The following is a 16,864-nucleotide window of genomic DNA, read 5'->3' as shown; positions in this document are numbered from 1 at the left end:
CAATACAAACAAGAAACAGTTCTCTTTTTAGTTTTAGTAAGAGTTTTACGGTACTTGAAACACAAATAGGTCAAATGAGGGCCAAAGATTAGAAGTATCACTACGGAGTAACGTATAAAGAAAAGAAGGAGGAAAGATTAGAACGATAGATGTTTGATAGTAAAGAAGGAGCACACCATATCAGAGCTCCCATCATCCACCCGCGACAAGAAGCACATCAAAAACATGCATAAGAAGCACATCGACATAATATCTTTTCATTAAGCACAGATTAAAAAGTAACCCAAATAGACAGAAAAACAGAGGGAAAGAAAAGCAACAGTGTGCATTTTTGATTCATGGTAATAGTTCCTTCATGCCAAGACAGAAGCAGGACAGACGAACAGACAGAAGGATGGCAAAGAAAAAGCAGGCAAAACAGCCACAGGATGGAGCCCTCCCCCTGTATTTTAGACAGATGTCTCATCACTTCCTGATTGTATTTCTAAACAATGGTCATGCGTAAAAAATAAAATCCATAATGAGAGGAACAATCGAAAACAACACAAGTCTGCAATTTAGTCAAGTTATATTTTTGTCTGAAAGCCCTTGAAATCCACTTAAATTTACAGAGAAAAAACTACAAAACACTGCCTTGGCGCAAAATATGTACACATTCATTTTCTGGCATGCTGGAACACTGTTTTCCTTGAAAGCAGTAATTTCAGGCTTACAATTTGCAACTATTACCTTCGATACGATGAACTGCACAAGAGGCCACTACTACTTGTAAGTAAATATCTACATTACAGAATCAATGGTTCAATAAAAATTTCACCGGCTATAAAAAAATTGACCACTATATCACAGGTTTCTTTTCCCTGGGATAACTTCTGTCCCAACAATTGTTTACTTTCAGAACTGTAACAGAAAACGTCTCTACATCGACTTGCAGATTAAGTCAGATATTTAATAACAAACATGTGTTGACGACCATGGAAGAGAGAACATTGCGCCCTGTTAATCGTTTACGCACAGAGAAAAAACCATTTATGTCACAAATAGGCATTAAGTAATTTTCTTTCCTCCGAAAAAATAAAGCAGAAATTTAATGGCCTGACTTTACTTCGCTTTAGCATTAGTAGAGGTTTTACGGCGCTCTCAACTGCGTAAGGTCATATGAGCGCCAGAAGATTAGAGGTGTTACAAGAGAGTAACAAACATAAAAAAGATGAAGGGGAGATCAGGACGACAGATGTTTGATAGAAAACAAGAAGCAAACCACACCAGAGCACCCGCCAACCACCCACTGACTTTACTTCAACTGACCACTTTCGTAAACTTACAGATAAAAGAAAACCCACACTTAGTTTGCAAAACATTTTTATCGCTCTATACCATTCTGGCACTACAAAGGTTATGACAAACTTAAATTGAACATAAACAGGAGAAGAAACCATGAACCATGTGCATTGTCCGTCAAGCTTGCTTTACGATAAGTTATAAGTGAATGATGGTGACGACTGACAGAAAAATAAACAGTGTATCTGTAATGAACAGCAACCTCTGACAATATATCAGCCAAAGACGGGATCGACCTAAAACCTCTGCATACTCAAGCTCCCACATGCTTAGCCGGACATCCCATAAAATCAATCATTGGAAGGGAATTATCAGAATCAACATTTATTGACAAACTGAACTCAACTCAAAACCCAAGTAAGGTATGACCCATGACCTTTACGCTCCAAAGTGCATGTGTACATATGAAATACACCACCATAAGAGTTAATTTGTCCTCCCAACCCTTTTTGTTCCTTTTCAACTTGTACGATTAAAAAATAGAAAAATTACATCCACACATTATAGGCCATTCAAGGTTGGAAAATAACAAGAAAGATGAACTGAAATAAGAGTTGGTGAGAAAAGAAATATAACTCACAAGTGGTGCCCTCCAAACACCCAAACCCTCTTCGAGTTTCCAGGAGAAAAGCTTAAAATTCTTTAGTTTGGTTAAAAACGAACCCGCCCCCTAAAAAAAAACAACTGTCGCCACACTGCGGTCAATGTCGAGTCAGCATGAGAACGCTTAACATTTCACCCAGAGCCTATTAGTACGAAAGTAACACACCAAAACAAAGTAGAAAAAAAAGTAAACCACACCAGAGCACCCACCAACCACCCATGGGTAAAGAAGAGCAAATTTAACATGTTATATACAGGCAAGAACGATGCAGCCGTTCAGATTAATAAAAGTGGGAAAAAAACCAACAACCTAAGAAACCAGAATATTTCCACTTGACCACTGAAGCACAAAAATACAGCCACAGCAAGAGAGAACAATCTGCCCTACCATGCACAAAACAAGCACACCATACTTAAAAAAAAAAAAAAAAAAAAGAAGTAATGTCCAAACTTATTAGTACATAATACAAAGTACAAAAGACACACACCGAAAGACCCACCTGGTGTGATGGAAGAATTGGGGATGACCAGTGAATTGTCTATCTGGCCCTCTGAAAAACCAACATGAAAGTGGACCTTGAAAAATGATAATAAAAATAATCATTGATAGCACTTTTATAGCGCACAGTCCCGTTCAACAGCAAGCTCTATGCTAATTGACAAGGAACAGCAAAAGTTCTTATTCCAGCTGAATATGACCTCCTACGTACTTGGATGAAATTGAAATTCCCAGTGAGCTTACAGCATAGTACAGTGCTTCAACCAGCTGCAGCTGAAAAGTAAGGAAAATTCTGCAGGGGGTCTGGGGGCTGCGCATAGGCCCCCATCAGGGTCCAGGGACTTGAAATTTAGTGCTTTTAGAGGGTTGAAAATGGCATTTGGGAGCCTGTTTGAAGAGATTGCCTACAAACCATAACATTTATTTTTTCACCAACATTTTGTCCTGTTTGATTTCTTTACCAAGATCTACACAATATATTTCCATTGATGGCAATGTTTAAAAGCAGGTTCCCCTTCCATTGCTACTATAATTCAATTAATTTGGCATCGCACCATTGATAGAAGGCAAACCTGGGTATAATGAATAGATAGGTACCTTCACAATACAGTTACCCGGCGTATACCTTGATTTTCCTTAAACTGCACGTCTGAATGTCACATGTCACAACCTCGGAACACCACTTCGAATTATTCTTGATTTTAGTAGTTTTACGCTGGCTTTAGCTTAAATTTCTTCCATCGTGGCTCTTATCGCGTTCCCGTGCCATAAAATCTTCACATTGATCATTTGCCTAGATCTAGATCTAGACAAATTTATAAAAAAGGTTCTCTCTGACAGTAATTTTCTGTCTAAGATCACAAGTCAATTTACTTGATCAACGCACAGATTTTCCAGCCGTGGCAACAATCCGAAGATAGACAGACGGAATGAGTGAAAGATAGAAAGAAGGAAATTGGCACAAAAAGTTCGCCAGATTTGGATAAATCCACAGGTGAAAATGTACTTCCGACCAACCCGCAATGAATGCACGACGCATAGTGGAATAATGGCAAATTGCAGGAAATGCACAATCTGGCAAGTTTCTATAACATTAACTTATTGCCGAGAGAATTACCGTAAATATCCGGATCTTATACTAGTACTAGACGATGCGATGGTGAGTACAGATCTTTTGCTACGGAGTTTCGGTAGTCCTACGCTGTCGCAGCTTTTTACGGAGGGAGTTGATAACGATGGAGGAACAAGTACGGAAGTGGCAGAAAGTACGGATTTCCGTAAAATTAGGGAGAGTGGAAGCACTGACAGTACTGAAAGTTACTTTGAAGGTTTTCATCTACCCATATCTAGGAGTATACAATCAAACCTGCTCTAATGACCACCTGTCCAAGACAATCACCTGTCCAAACGATCACTTCCCTCTTTGCCCCTAAATCTTTTGCTACATTATAATGACACTGTCCTAAAGGACCACCGGTCTAAGATGACCACTTTTCTCCCGGACAATGGGTGGTCGTCATGAACAGGTTCCACTGTTCTTTTGCTAGAGTGTATGTGAGTCGGTCTGAGGAAATCAGGAATAAGTCGCTTCTGGGCCATTTTGAATTTTAGTGCTTTCTTCAAAGCTGGGATCTTTCTGAATATCATGCACTTAAAATGGTCCAATTATCTTTTCTAGAAGATGATATGTATTTTGAAGTGACAAAAAGTGGAAAAGTAAAAACTGAGAAAAACACATTCAAAGTTACATCATTATTGCTTTTTAATATCAGAATGCAAATGGACAATAAATTGGAAAAGATATTTTAAAGTCTGAAAATTTTTTTTTTACGTCTTAAATTTTTTTTTTTACAAGAAACAACTTTTGAATTATTTTCTAAAATGGTAGGGAAATCCCCTGGTACGTGCAATTAAAAATTGACCAAAATTGACCACACTGACTATTTTTGTGGATATCTCTTGGTTCAAGGATTAGCAACATATTCCTGGTTTCCTGAGAAAAGCTCACAGATTTCCGCACTATGGAAATTCTGGAAACAAAAAACACTAAACACAAAAGACAGCTGTCTTGTGTAATACAAACCCCTAACTGAAACCTGAATGGGTCTGATGCACTGACTCACCTATAGAGTTGTTCATCTCCCCGTTGGGAGCGCCGCTCGTGGACACAGCACGTGACCCGCGAGGTCGCTGACCGGGAATCTTGACCGTGGTCCGTACCAGGGGGATTTCTTTGGCATGACTGTCTTCCATGTAGTCCTGTGGGAACACAGTTCGCTATTTTGAATGCAGAAAAGTTCATTGACACTATAACAGAACTGGGTTGAAAGCATGGTAAATTGTCAGAAACCACATAAGGTGAGAAAAGACCTAGGACTAGGACCTACCAGTGCCACCTCCAACTACCTGTAGTAATCTTGCTGGTTCATTTGTTTGAGCAAAGAACAGCACATCCACACAATAATGGTAATTTTGTCAAGGACCCCCCCCCCCCCCCCCCAAAAAAAGACAGATAAACGGAAACACAGAAGGTTACAAACCACTAACAGCAGTCTTGCAAAAGCACTAACCCCCTCCAACGAAGAAAAACAACAAACATAATCATTTTGAAGATTAATGTCACATTCTGATTGGTCGGCAACAGACACTAACGACCGGTAAGTAGAAACTGTGAAAAACAAAACGAAAAACTACAAGAAAAAGCCACTTTTTGAGTAAAGAGAAGTACAACTCAAAAAAAAAAAAAAAAGAACAGTAATCCAGTAGTGGGAACAAGTAGTGCTAACGATAACAAGTTTCAATTTGGTAAAAGTTTTACAGCCCCCGCAACTGCATAACGTTATACAAGCGCGCAGGACACAAGATGTTTGCTTTCACGCTAATTCATAGCACGGCTTGGTTTTAATTTGAATAACCACATAAAACAGAGGAATATGAGGAAAAAGTAGATGATAGATACAAGTGGTACCCTTCAATCACAAGCCCATGCAGACCTAGACACCCCCCCCCCCCCCCCCCCCCACAAATGACCAGCCAGCAGGAGACTCACGTGCAGACTGGAGTGGTACACAAGCCGTCCATCGTCAGAGAGTGCCACATACTTCTTCTTCCACTCCTTGTTGAGCCCGTGACTCTTTTTGTACAAGTAGCCCTGTGGGGGACAAAAAAGAAAGAAAAATAAAATAATGATCGACTGCCCATGTTTGACATCCCTTCTGAACAGTTTTAATTTTAGTAAACATTTTACGGTACTTGCAACATAATAAAGTCGTATCAGTTGGGTTTTTTTTTTTTTAGTAAGAGTTTTACGCCACTTGCAACACAATAAGGTCATATAAGTGCTGAAGATTAGAGAGTGTTACGAGAAAGTAACAAACACAAAACAGATAGAGGGGAGATAAGGATGATAGATATTTGATAGGAAAGAAAGGGAGAACCGCACCAGAGCACCCGTCAACCACCCACAAAGTCATATAAGTGCCAAAGTTCAGAGATGTTACAAGAGAGAGTAACAAACACCAAGAGAAGCCAGAAATAAATAACACAGGGTAAAAAAAAAAAAGGAGGAAAAACAACCAACAACTCATTTCTGAGTCAAGGGTCAGGTAAAAAAAAAGTATTTTGAAAAGATCCCTAAAACCCAACAGGATGAGGACTAGTTTTTCTGAACAAACCTTGCTGCATCTAGTAGGGCATTAAACTAAAAAAAATTGTACAACCGGTTTGGTTTGTTAGGCGGTGCTAGCCAAATTGAGAACATTGTAACACAAACCGATAGCCCGACTCGCTGCCAAAAAAACCAAACTCGTTTGTTTTCAAGGTTGTGAGTCGAGTGATTGGTTTGTATCAGAGAACCGACTGATCTGTATCAGAGAACCGACTGATCCCCCAACGGGCACAGGGTATAAGAAAGACAGTAATACCAAGCACCTACCTGTCTGAGGGGAATTGTGCGGCCACTGCCCACCTTCTCTCCATCTGCTGTCTGTTTCTTCTCTTCTTCCTTAGATTTGGGCTGCAGTTAACAAACAAAGAGATATCAGTCATTTTGGGTTTCAAAAAACCCCCAAAACAAAAGACCAAAACCTCAGCATTCTCAATAAAAAATGTTAACGACTCGAATTTATGTTAGTGACAACGGCAAAGAATGGAATTTCAATGTGCGAAAACAATTAGTTGCAAAATCTGTTCATTTCAATTATAAAATAAATCACAACAATGCATTTTGGAAATGCTAGAAACAAATTAAAAATAATAAAGGGAATTAATCCGCTTTTAAGAAAATTTTATCAAACTGATAAAGTGACAGCTGCAGTTGACAATTATCAAATCTAAAAATAAAAAAAATAACAGGTGTTTTTACATACCCATCAACACACTTTAGATCAATTGCCTGTCAGGGCCAACCAAAGCTAAGAGGGATACAACATCCCAGTAGAAAGACAGAGAGACACCATAAAAATTGTCCTCACTCAGGGACTGAACATGGGTCTCCTGCGTGCTACAGTTAAGTACCTAACCCCTACACCACAGATGCCAGTTTATCAAAATATGAACTCAGTTGCTGTCAAAACTAAATAACATGAAGTGCCTAGTCTTACCAAAACATATTTTCTTTAACAAATTTCACAAATATTTAATAGACGCGGCAACACTACACACAGGAAAGGACATAATAAAATTCTAGCTTTTTTTTTACATTTAGTGACTTTTAAAAATACATTTACATATATATTTTTTTACATAAGACCACAACCTATTGTTTCTTCTCCGTAGCATCTCAGTAATTTCCTTGCTTTCACTTGAGCAGTCTGATATAAGGGTAGCTTTGCCCTTCCTCTAACCACTTGTGAACTAACGTTTTTGCTTTCCAGTTTTCAAGTTGTTTGCACCACTTGAGTCAATAAATATAAATGATTTTTTCGTCAGAAAGTTCAGGAGACAAGTGGACTACCAGTCCACCATCACATTCGAAAATTGGCCACAACAATCAATCTACACCGAGTCACCAGTGGCCAAATGGATCAATAAAGACAGCGTAACCAGTAAACGACAGAGTGTTTTTTGGTTTTTTTAACGTAAAAGCAACCCATGTACAGATTGACTGCTTAGTGTAAGACTCCGACATATGCCACTTTAAAAAGAGATGTATGGTGTAGACATAAATTGAACTGCCGACCTCTATTGCGTCCACGCGACAAGAGAGAAACTAAACACAGTGCAAAGACACTTCCTAATAGAAAATCGTTTTTATCTTTATTTTTGCCTTTTAGTGAACCATTTCCTTCAGCTTCCGAGGCACCTTCAGTTTTTTACATTATCCAGCAGCTTTGATGATGCAACTGAATATAGCCAGAGTTAATGTAACATAAAGCTGAATAACAATATAGCCATCTTAAGGCAGTGATTTTCTCAGCAAAATGAACGGTTTGTATTGTTTGTTTGAGTAAAGAGAAGCACATCGACACAACAATGGTCATTCGGTGCTGATAAAAAAGTAAGACAGACAAACAGAAACATCAGAGGGAAAGTAAAGAAGTATGACCTACCAATGGTGGGCTCCAACCACCCGCCAAAACAGTAGGCCCTTATAAATTATAACAATCCATCGACAAAAAAGCTCTACTGCTATATGTTTCATGGCTTATAACGTCATCAATGTACCAAACCTGTTGGATGATCAACCCTCCACTAGGAACGACCACATTTTAAATATATAAAGAAATCAGAGTGCTTCTTGTCAAAAGCATCTATGAGGGAAAGATCTATCTGACGCAAGGTGTGGAGGACTGAACAATGGCCCAGAGCAACTAACGTCAAAACTGAATTTATGGAAAAGTCAGCAACGCCTTAATCACATGTGAATACTCACACATGCATTTACACACACACACACACTGCGCCAAAGAATGATGGGAGTTGTGTAAGTGACATTGATAAGCTGACCACTTATTCTATCAAAGCAAAAGCTAGATTCTGCGTTAATCTTGACAACGAAGAAAGCATACGAGAGAAAAATGGGGGTAGGGGGAAAGGAGGAACATGTATAAATAGTGAATCCATGCTTGCATTGCGAGGCCATATCACTAGCTCTGATGACCACTCTCACAGAAGAGTTGTGGCCACATCAAAATGACAATGGCTATTCAGAGCGGCGAGAAAAAGCAAGAAACACAGACAGAAGGGTAAGAAAGTAGGATCTACTAGTGGCACTTTCTGACCATCTACTAGAAATGTGGCAACAACTACTAAGACAAGTACCACAACCCACCCAAAAAATAATACCATCTGGACTTAATGTGTATGACCACACCAAAAATGGTGGAAGGAGGAACTAAAAGATCTGCTCGAACCATTCACTAAACAGAAACAGATGATCTCTTTAACAACTATATACAACTTGAAAATTTGGTCTCAAAAAGCAATAAAAAACCCCCCCAATCAATGCTTCCTCAGTGTTACGACAATATAATATTTGAAAAGAAAACACATTCTTGGATTTCACTCATTATACTTGTGTCGTTCATATGATAGACATACCATAAGTAATAGCAAATGCAGTTTTAGAATAAATTTTCTTCTTGCCCAACATCAGAATCTAGATCATTTAGGAGGTGGGACGCTTCCACCATGCCTGCAGGGCTAACTCTGGCTGGGTGAGATACAGCGTTCCAGCTAACAAACAGAGACACCTAAGGAAATAATGACATCCCATGCCAAAAATGAACTCCCATATGCCATCGTTGAAATGCTATGACCAAGAGTCTAATCAGTACACCACAGACGCCTGTTCAGAGTTTCCAAATTATTTTCTCCTTCCAGACTGAGAATAGACAACTGTAACTGTGGGCGGACACAAAATGAAAATTTGGAAAAAATTTTAAATGACCAATCGAAAGTTTAACATTTTCCCACTCCAATAAAAAAAATACTAAATGGATATGAAAATAAGAACATAATGAAGAAAAGCTCACAGTGGATATGACGATCAAAAGAATACGATAAAGCAAAAAATTGTTACAGTTTTTGTGCAGGTTGGGCTTGAATCCTTCACAATTCCATAAAAACCCAGCACGAGTCTAAAAATCCCCATTTCAAATTGAAAATATTTTAATGCTAGTTTCCTTTTCTAAATGAATCTCCTTTCCAGAATTCTTGCTTCCAAAACAACTTTAGACAAAATACAACTTTTGACGACAGAGTCAGTTACATTTTGTGAGTGTCTGAGGCTAGTTCCTACTATCTGTGTCAAGGGCAAATCTCAAGTTTCTGACAGCGACTGTTTTTAACAATTGATACTGAGACAGTATAGCCTGATACAATAGACAAAACAGCAGCATACAAGAACATTAAAACCTGCCCATAAAACCCACAACACGACTCTTAAATCCCCCCCTCCCCATACACACAAGAGCATTATCATACCCAAAGCCCCACAATACACTCATAAAAGAAAGCTCTCACTGCAAACATGCATTTCAATCTGTCAAAGCCATCATGATGCAGAGATTATGAACACAGGCAGCATCAAAATGCTCACAACATTGCAACATGGGGCGCAACATTCCTTTCGTAACTGTCAGCTAATGTGACACGAGGACACAGGCTGATAGAGAAGTACACATAAAAAGCCTGCAGTAACATGCAAGAAATACCGTTACAGGAACATCAAGCAACTTCAATCAAAACTTTCTCAGAACACTTGAAATGTCTTACAGATACCCCCCCCCCCCCCCACCACCACCACCCTAGAAAAAATCCAAAACAACTCGTATCAATACAGAAGAAACTAAAACATTCTTTCGATTCAATTAGTACGACTTCTGGCTATAACACAAATCCCCACCCCCTCGTTTTATTACAACCCACCATTACTAGACTTGTTTGATCATACATGACCAATTGCTGTAATGCTATGAGAACTGTACTGGCTGTATTTTCATTTGAAACTACAATTGCTCGCTTTAATTAGATTACACTTCAATTTCACCCTGATAACAAATATGTCAATAAGGTCATCAATGTTGCAAGCAATAGCGACAAGGAAGTAACAATTCCTTTTGACTCACCAGACAAATGATAGTAAAAAATCTTACCAATAGAAAGCCATTTACATTTGTTTTTATCTGCTCCCAGAGAGTAAAGTAGTTTGCATAAACATGGCTTGTGAAAAAAATATGCTTGTAATTCTTTTATTTAAAATAAAAACAACTAGTCAGAAATTATGATTATAACAACAATTTTAAAAAATCTTCGGCAGACAATTAGAACCTCAGGTAATGGAATCTCTATCATTTTTCTTCCTGCAGACAACTCTGCAACAGATGTTAAAATTTTTTTTTGTAAGTGAGGAACTTTTTGCATCTCCTGTAAAATTTGACTTTGCAAGTTACTAAGCTTCCTGCTTGCAAAACATGACATTTGACATTCTGACCTTTACACTAACAAAAACAAATGAGCGAGACCGGTTGATTATAATATGGTCATAGAATTACTAAATAAACTTGAGAATTCAAAGAATAACAAACATCAAAACAACATTTGTTTATCACATAATGGGAACTAACATCAATGATTGCATCCCTACAACCAGTTTGGTATACCTCAAAATGAGACAAAAGTAATCCAATAATATTCTTATGACTGGAAAGCTCATATCAAGCTTGAAGAGAACAAAACAGTATTGTGCATACTACAAGTTATGAACGTCACAATATACAGCATTAGAGTTGACCTGCTTTTCACCTTTGAAAATTAATACATTTTTTTTTTTACTGTGAAGACAATTTACAAAAACGGAATAATATACTTTGTTTAACCTCTCATTTTTCTATTTCACCTAAAAAAATAATTTTTTTTCATGGACTTGAACTCATTTTGAGGAAATACCTTTAGAAAAGTACAGAAATGACACTGAAGATTTTAAGCGTGAAAAACTTCTTTGATACGTCTCCAAATGAACTATAAAACAAAAAGACAGTCTGAGGCAGGTTTGGAAACCAAGAACAGCCACTTAATTTTACTAATGAAAGCATCCTCTTTCCAACAAGTGTGTAGACTCCCTGATCAATTCAGGCTGATTCATTTGAAAGAACTTTTATTCATCTTAATCAACTACAGTTCCTTCAGTTTTGAGAAGATTTATTAATAATACTTGGTAGTGGCAGCAAGCCCATACTCTTTTTCCAGTCTTAACTACCAAGGTTCTTGTCAACTCAGGCAGCCTGGATACAGAACCTCAGTTCTTTGCCCTAATCTGTAAAGAACCAAGGTCTGATGGAATGCAACTGCTTTATGTCTCCAATGACACAATTTAAACCACTTAGGAGACAGGCTACTTTTATCTTGCCCGTCAGGGTTTAGCCTGGACTGAATGGGATACAGTATTCGAGCAGACAGATGGCGATATTTAATAAAATAACTTCCCCGCGTGGAAAATGAACTCGCATCTTTTGTATGCAATAGCAGAGGCCCGAACTCTTACACTTACATCTCAGACACCAGCAACACGCATTCTTGAACCCACCTACAATGGGATCAAGGGATTGGAAACTGAGGAATCCCACCATGGACGAGAAGTGCTAGCCATTTTCCTTTCCATGTTCGGGTTACCCCAAGTTTTTTTTTGTTGTGTTTACTCAGAATTACTAGAGTGACACTTGGTTTCCCTTTAGAGTGACACTTTCCTTCAGACGTCTAAAAAGTCACAGAAAAAATAAGAGCAACACTTTATACATTATGTTAAAACAGACCACTTGAATGGAACAGACTTAAAAGATATTAATGAAAGAATATCTCTTTCAACCATGCCTTATACATGCAGCGGATAGATGGCATTCCTTCTCCATGCAAAGACTGCTGTAGCCACAAAAAACAAACAGCCAGCGAGAGATCAAGTCCACATGGAGTGCTGATTGACTATGAACACACAAAGTCTTCATCAGGCATGAGCAAGAATGATGGCAAGACAATCCGTCTACCAAAGGCATCACCAACAGAAGGTAGCGATTCTAGAAACAACTTTCCAAAAGCAAAGAACACTCAAAGAAATGTGTGGAGGCAAGAGGCAGAAGAAACAGCTGAAGGTTATATGTTTCTGAAATTCCAGAGAAACATTTTTTCCTTCCTGATAAGCGACATCCTTGTGTCTGAAGCATCAAGGAAAAAATATATATACCTAAAACAGCCATCAGCAGAACAAGAGCCATTTGTGGGCACTACACTCAAACAGCATTACAACAGCAGGTGGTGGAAAATTGTGGAGGTGCATAGGAAACTAGTAACGTCCGTGGACAGACGCTTCAGTGACCACAGGTGGGGAGAAACAGTGGAACAAGAAACATCCCGGAGAGAGAGAAAGAGAGAGAGACAGAGACACAGGGAGGGGGGAGGAGAGGAAAAATGAGCAGCAAGCTTGAGGAACAGTGCAACAGCTTGCTAACACTGCACACACACACTGCCCGCCATCTACTAAACACTACAAAAGCTACACAGCCAAAAAGGGAACATACATACACCACATAAAAACAACCAAAAAATAATAAAATAAATAAATAAAACATCAGATCATTCAAAAGCCAAGACAAGGATGCTGAAAGCCAGTCAAACACAGCAGATGACAACTTTGGAAGGAACCAACTGAAATGCAGATCACAAACAACAAACATATAAAAAACAAAACAAACCAACAGGCAGAGAAAAGAAACTTTTCAAACGGGAACAACAAACTAACAAGACAGCGGGCGACGGAATGGTGGGTGGTGAGGTTTAAAAGCCTGGGCTTACGTTGAACAGATTGGACCTGCGTCGGTTTTTCCTGCTCTGAGTGGGCGTGGAACTCGGGGTAGGCAGGTCCTTTCCTTCTGGCTTATCCTGGAGAGATCAAACATTTCAGGCTCTCAAGCTCACATTGTGACCAGCCGGGCCTCGCCCTGGGGGTCAAGACCACGACAAAAAATCCAGACGATAGACGGAAGCCACGATTAGCTTCTCTCAACAGGGTAAAGCAAAAACCCATACGCTGAGAGTTGCGCCGCTTCCATCAGATAATAAAGCTGTCACAAAAACTACAATCAAACCCATCTCTCTGGGACGGAAACAAGTGTCCAGACACAAATGATTACCCGACAACAAAACCTGGTGACCAGACTGTTAGATAATGCAGTGGTGCACAAATATCAAATCTCCAAGGATCTGCTTCATCGTCATATTATGATCACTTTACAGCAGGCAGTTGAGCTATAAGACAAGTGCCAGGTCCCCTCTGAGAAGGTCAATACATGTTAATACCACTAGCAAGACAAAAAAAACAACGAAAAATAACCTAAACAAAACAAACCAAAAACAAGATGTATATGGTGTATACACTGCATATCAAAGCAAAGAATGAGCTATTCAGACTTGCAGAAACAAACCTTCTTCTCTGCTTATGCATTACATTTGCTACTTACTTACACAAACATGGAAACATTGGTGGACACCAACCAAAAAAAAGCACCTATCACCTGATAAGGGAGGGGAAATTTAATCCAAAAAAAAAAAAAAAAAAACCTTTAAAAAAACAACAACCAAAAAACAATTCTACACTACAAGCAAAATAACCCATACATAATTCCAAAAACTAAGATCATAGTTTTGAAATGCAGCCATATCTTAGTCTCAAATGAAAACCTAAAACAATATACAAGCATAAAAAGGTCAACCTGATAATGAGAAAGAAAAAACAAACAACAATAACAAAAGTTACTTCTTTCCTGAAGAGACAATGACTTTTAAGAATGATGTAAAAAAATTTTTTTTTAAAGCACAAACGATTGTTTCTGCAAGAGGAACAACTCAAAGCTCAGATTTTAGTCAGTTCACGTCAGACACACAAATGAAACTACATTATACAAATAAAGTTTATAATGTTATACACATATACTTCATTATGAATACAAGTGATACAAGAAGCACATCTACAAAAAATATCTTACATTTTTATTTCTATACACATAATATGATACATTAGGTTGTTCAGTAAACATTTAGGGTGAGAAAATCAAACTGCAAGTGAAACCATAGTCAGGACACCATGGAAGACAACTACACTAAACCGAGAGGTGAAAAAAATATTGTTCTTTCTAAGGATCGAGGGTGGAAACTCACCCTAAAATAAGTTTCCCTTTCACCAAAACAACCACAACAAAAACCCAAAGTGCCCCAACTAACTTTTCCTTGAAATAACCACAGATGGGAAAAAGAAAGATTGATATATTTACCTCAAGTAAGAAATATACACATAGCGCTTCCAACACAAATAGGTCACAATGCCTTACATTAAGAAGTGTTACTAGAGAATTACATTCAAAGAAAAGAAGGAGAGAAGAAGTAAAAACCCCCCCCACAAAAGAGCACCAATTAAACCAACCACCCATGGACTGATGGCAGGACGGTTGAACAGGGGGAAAATAAAACAACTGGAAACGAGACAGTTGTAGTTAGTCGACTCGAAGACTGAGAAGCAGAACCTGTGGCACAACTTTCACCTTTGACAATAGACCCAAGAGAGAGCAGAGTCGTAAAAAAGCCTGAGAGCAACTGAAACTCCAGAAAGCCTCAAAGAGGATATGAACCAGAACAATTTACTTCAAGGTTCAGCACAACTAACCACACGATCAGCTTTTTCTAAACATCTGTTGCACTCGCAGAACATTGTAATATTCATTCAAACCAAACAGAATCATGGCACATATTTCCCACAGTGTGTGTGTGTGTGTGTGTGTGTGTGTGTGTGTGTGTGTGTGTGTGTGTGTGTGTGCGAGTGTGTATGAGTGTGCAATTAATTTTTAGCCAATTCTTTGTTTCTTCAAATTGTTGGTATTTTTAAGCCACAATTGACACAATTTAAGATCATTTAGAAGGTGTGCTTCTGACCCTGCCTGTCAGGGCCAACCCGGGGTGAAAGGGATACAAGATCCCAGCAGTAAGGCCAAAATAGTTCATAAAAATTTCTCCCCGCTTGGAAATCGAACGCGGATCTCATGTTTGCAATAGTGAAGCACCTAACGGCTACACCACAGACGCCGGTTCAGCCAATTTATTTGGGGAAATGAACTGCAGGCTGGTGACAAGAAGTATCACCCACTATAAAAGCACACAGAGTCTACACCCACACACTCAAAACAAAAACCAAACTACTGCATTGCTCAGGCTTTCGGGTACCTAAGACAAAACAGTTCTGCACTAGCCTTCATACAGAACCATTAAGTCATTTCAGTTTACAGGACACACTTTCTCAAACACACACAGCACACAGTCATCGGGCAAAAGACGCCGACACGTTTGGAAAGAGAGCGAAATAGGCTAAATGAAGCAAACTAGCAGGCATTGAGGGAGAAGATACTCTTTTTACCAAAGTGGTGATCTTGACTTCAAAATCGACTGCTTCGTGTTAGACCCCGCCATACATCATTTTGAAAAGTGACATATGGTGGAGTCTTACACCGAAAAATCGAAATGTTAAAAAAAAGTATTTATACACTCGAGAACTTGTGAGTCAGCAGGAGAACTAAGATCAATCATTTGTGTTGCTTTCTTCATCCCAGTCGCAGTAGGTTTCAATAAGATCACAGAAGGACGAAAGCACTGCAGGCAGAAAAGCCAGAACTGTGAAGAGTCTGTGTTTGTATGTGCACGTGTATATAATGTTTGTATGAAAGTAGTGTGTACACATCGCAGTGTGACATCATTAAGAGGGTGTGTAATTCTATTGAACTTGGGAGTGAGGAGAGAAGAAAACAGTGAAATACAATAAAAGGCAAGACGACGCAGGAGGAAGGATTTTAGCTGTCTATGAGAGTATATACTAAAAAAAAAAAAAGAGGGGGTGGGAATGGGGGGAGGGAGGAGGAGTGGGGAACCAATAATATAATGTGCAAAAGGGAGATTTCAACCAAAATCGACTAGTGAACCATCTCACAAGAGAAGCTAAGGAGATCAGGACCCACATGCTCAATTTAACAGAACTTTTGGGGTACTAGGTGTAAGCCAACTTCACAGAGTATGGTTAGGTATACACTGAAGTCCGTTTCCACAAGAGCAAGAGTACAGCTCGATCACAAATGAAAAGGCTTCTACAACAAATATGTTCTCAGTCATATTTCTACTGATAACTTTCAAGCAAAATTCCTCAAGAGATTGACTCTGTGAGACCAGAAGTGGTGATCTTTTAATATATTTGCCAAGACCATATTTCTCATGGAGGTTTGATTAAAACATTTCTTTAAAAAATTCAAAATCTTCTTATATAAAGATGTAATCATCAAACCAAAATAATAGCCCGATATAATAAACCAATTTCAACAATAAAAGAGAAACCAACTGTATATTATAATTTGAAAGCCACGAAATTGTGAACTTCTTATTCCCACAAATCATGGC

The 16,864-nt window shown here is 38.6% G+C and overlaps 1 protein-coding gene across 8 annotated transcripts in view; it reads right to left on the bottom strand.

The window, feature by feature from the left end:
* The window catches only part of LOC101862596 (arf-GAP with GTPase, ANK repeat and PH domain-containing protein 1), an 88,093-nt gene that overhangs the window by 14,487 nt on the left and 56,742 nt on the right, over nucleotides 1-16,864 (bottom strand). For 5 of the 8 annotated variants that reach the window (XM_035970861.1, XM_035970860.1, XM_035970863.1 and 2 more), the window contains 5 exons: nucleotides 13,229-13,315; nucleotides 6,378-6,458; nucleotides 5,493-5,594; nucleotides 4,567-4,702; nucleotides 2,445-2,495 (listed from right to left, as the gene is read on the bottom strand). In XM_035970861.1, coding sequence (XP_035826754.1) covers nucleotides 2,445-2,495; nucleotides 4,567-4,702; nucleotides 5,493-5,594; nucleotides 6,378-6,458; nucleotides 13,229-13,315 — 457 coding nt within the window. The remainder of the gene's footprint in view (nucleotides 1-2,444; nucleotides 2,496-4,566; nucleotides 4,703-5,492; nucleotides 5,595-6,377; nucleotides 6,459-13,228; nucleotides 13,316-16,864) is intronic. The other 3 variants (XM_035970862.1, XM_035970865.1, XM_035970867.1) reach the window with 1 other exon arrangement.

This window comes from Aplysia californica, unplaced genomic scaffold (genome assembly GCF_000002075.1).
Source record: "Aplysia californica isolate F4 #8 unplaced genomic scaffold, AplCal3.0 scaffold00330, whole genome shotgun sequence".
Classification (NCBI taxonomy): Eukaryota; Metazoa; Mollusca; class Gastropoda; order Aplysiida; family Aplysiidae; genus Aplysia; species Aplysia californica.
This window is presented reverse-complemented; position numbering and strand designations above follow the sequence as displayed.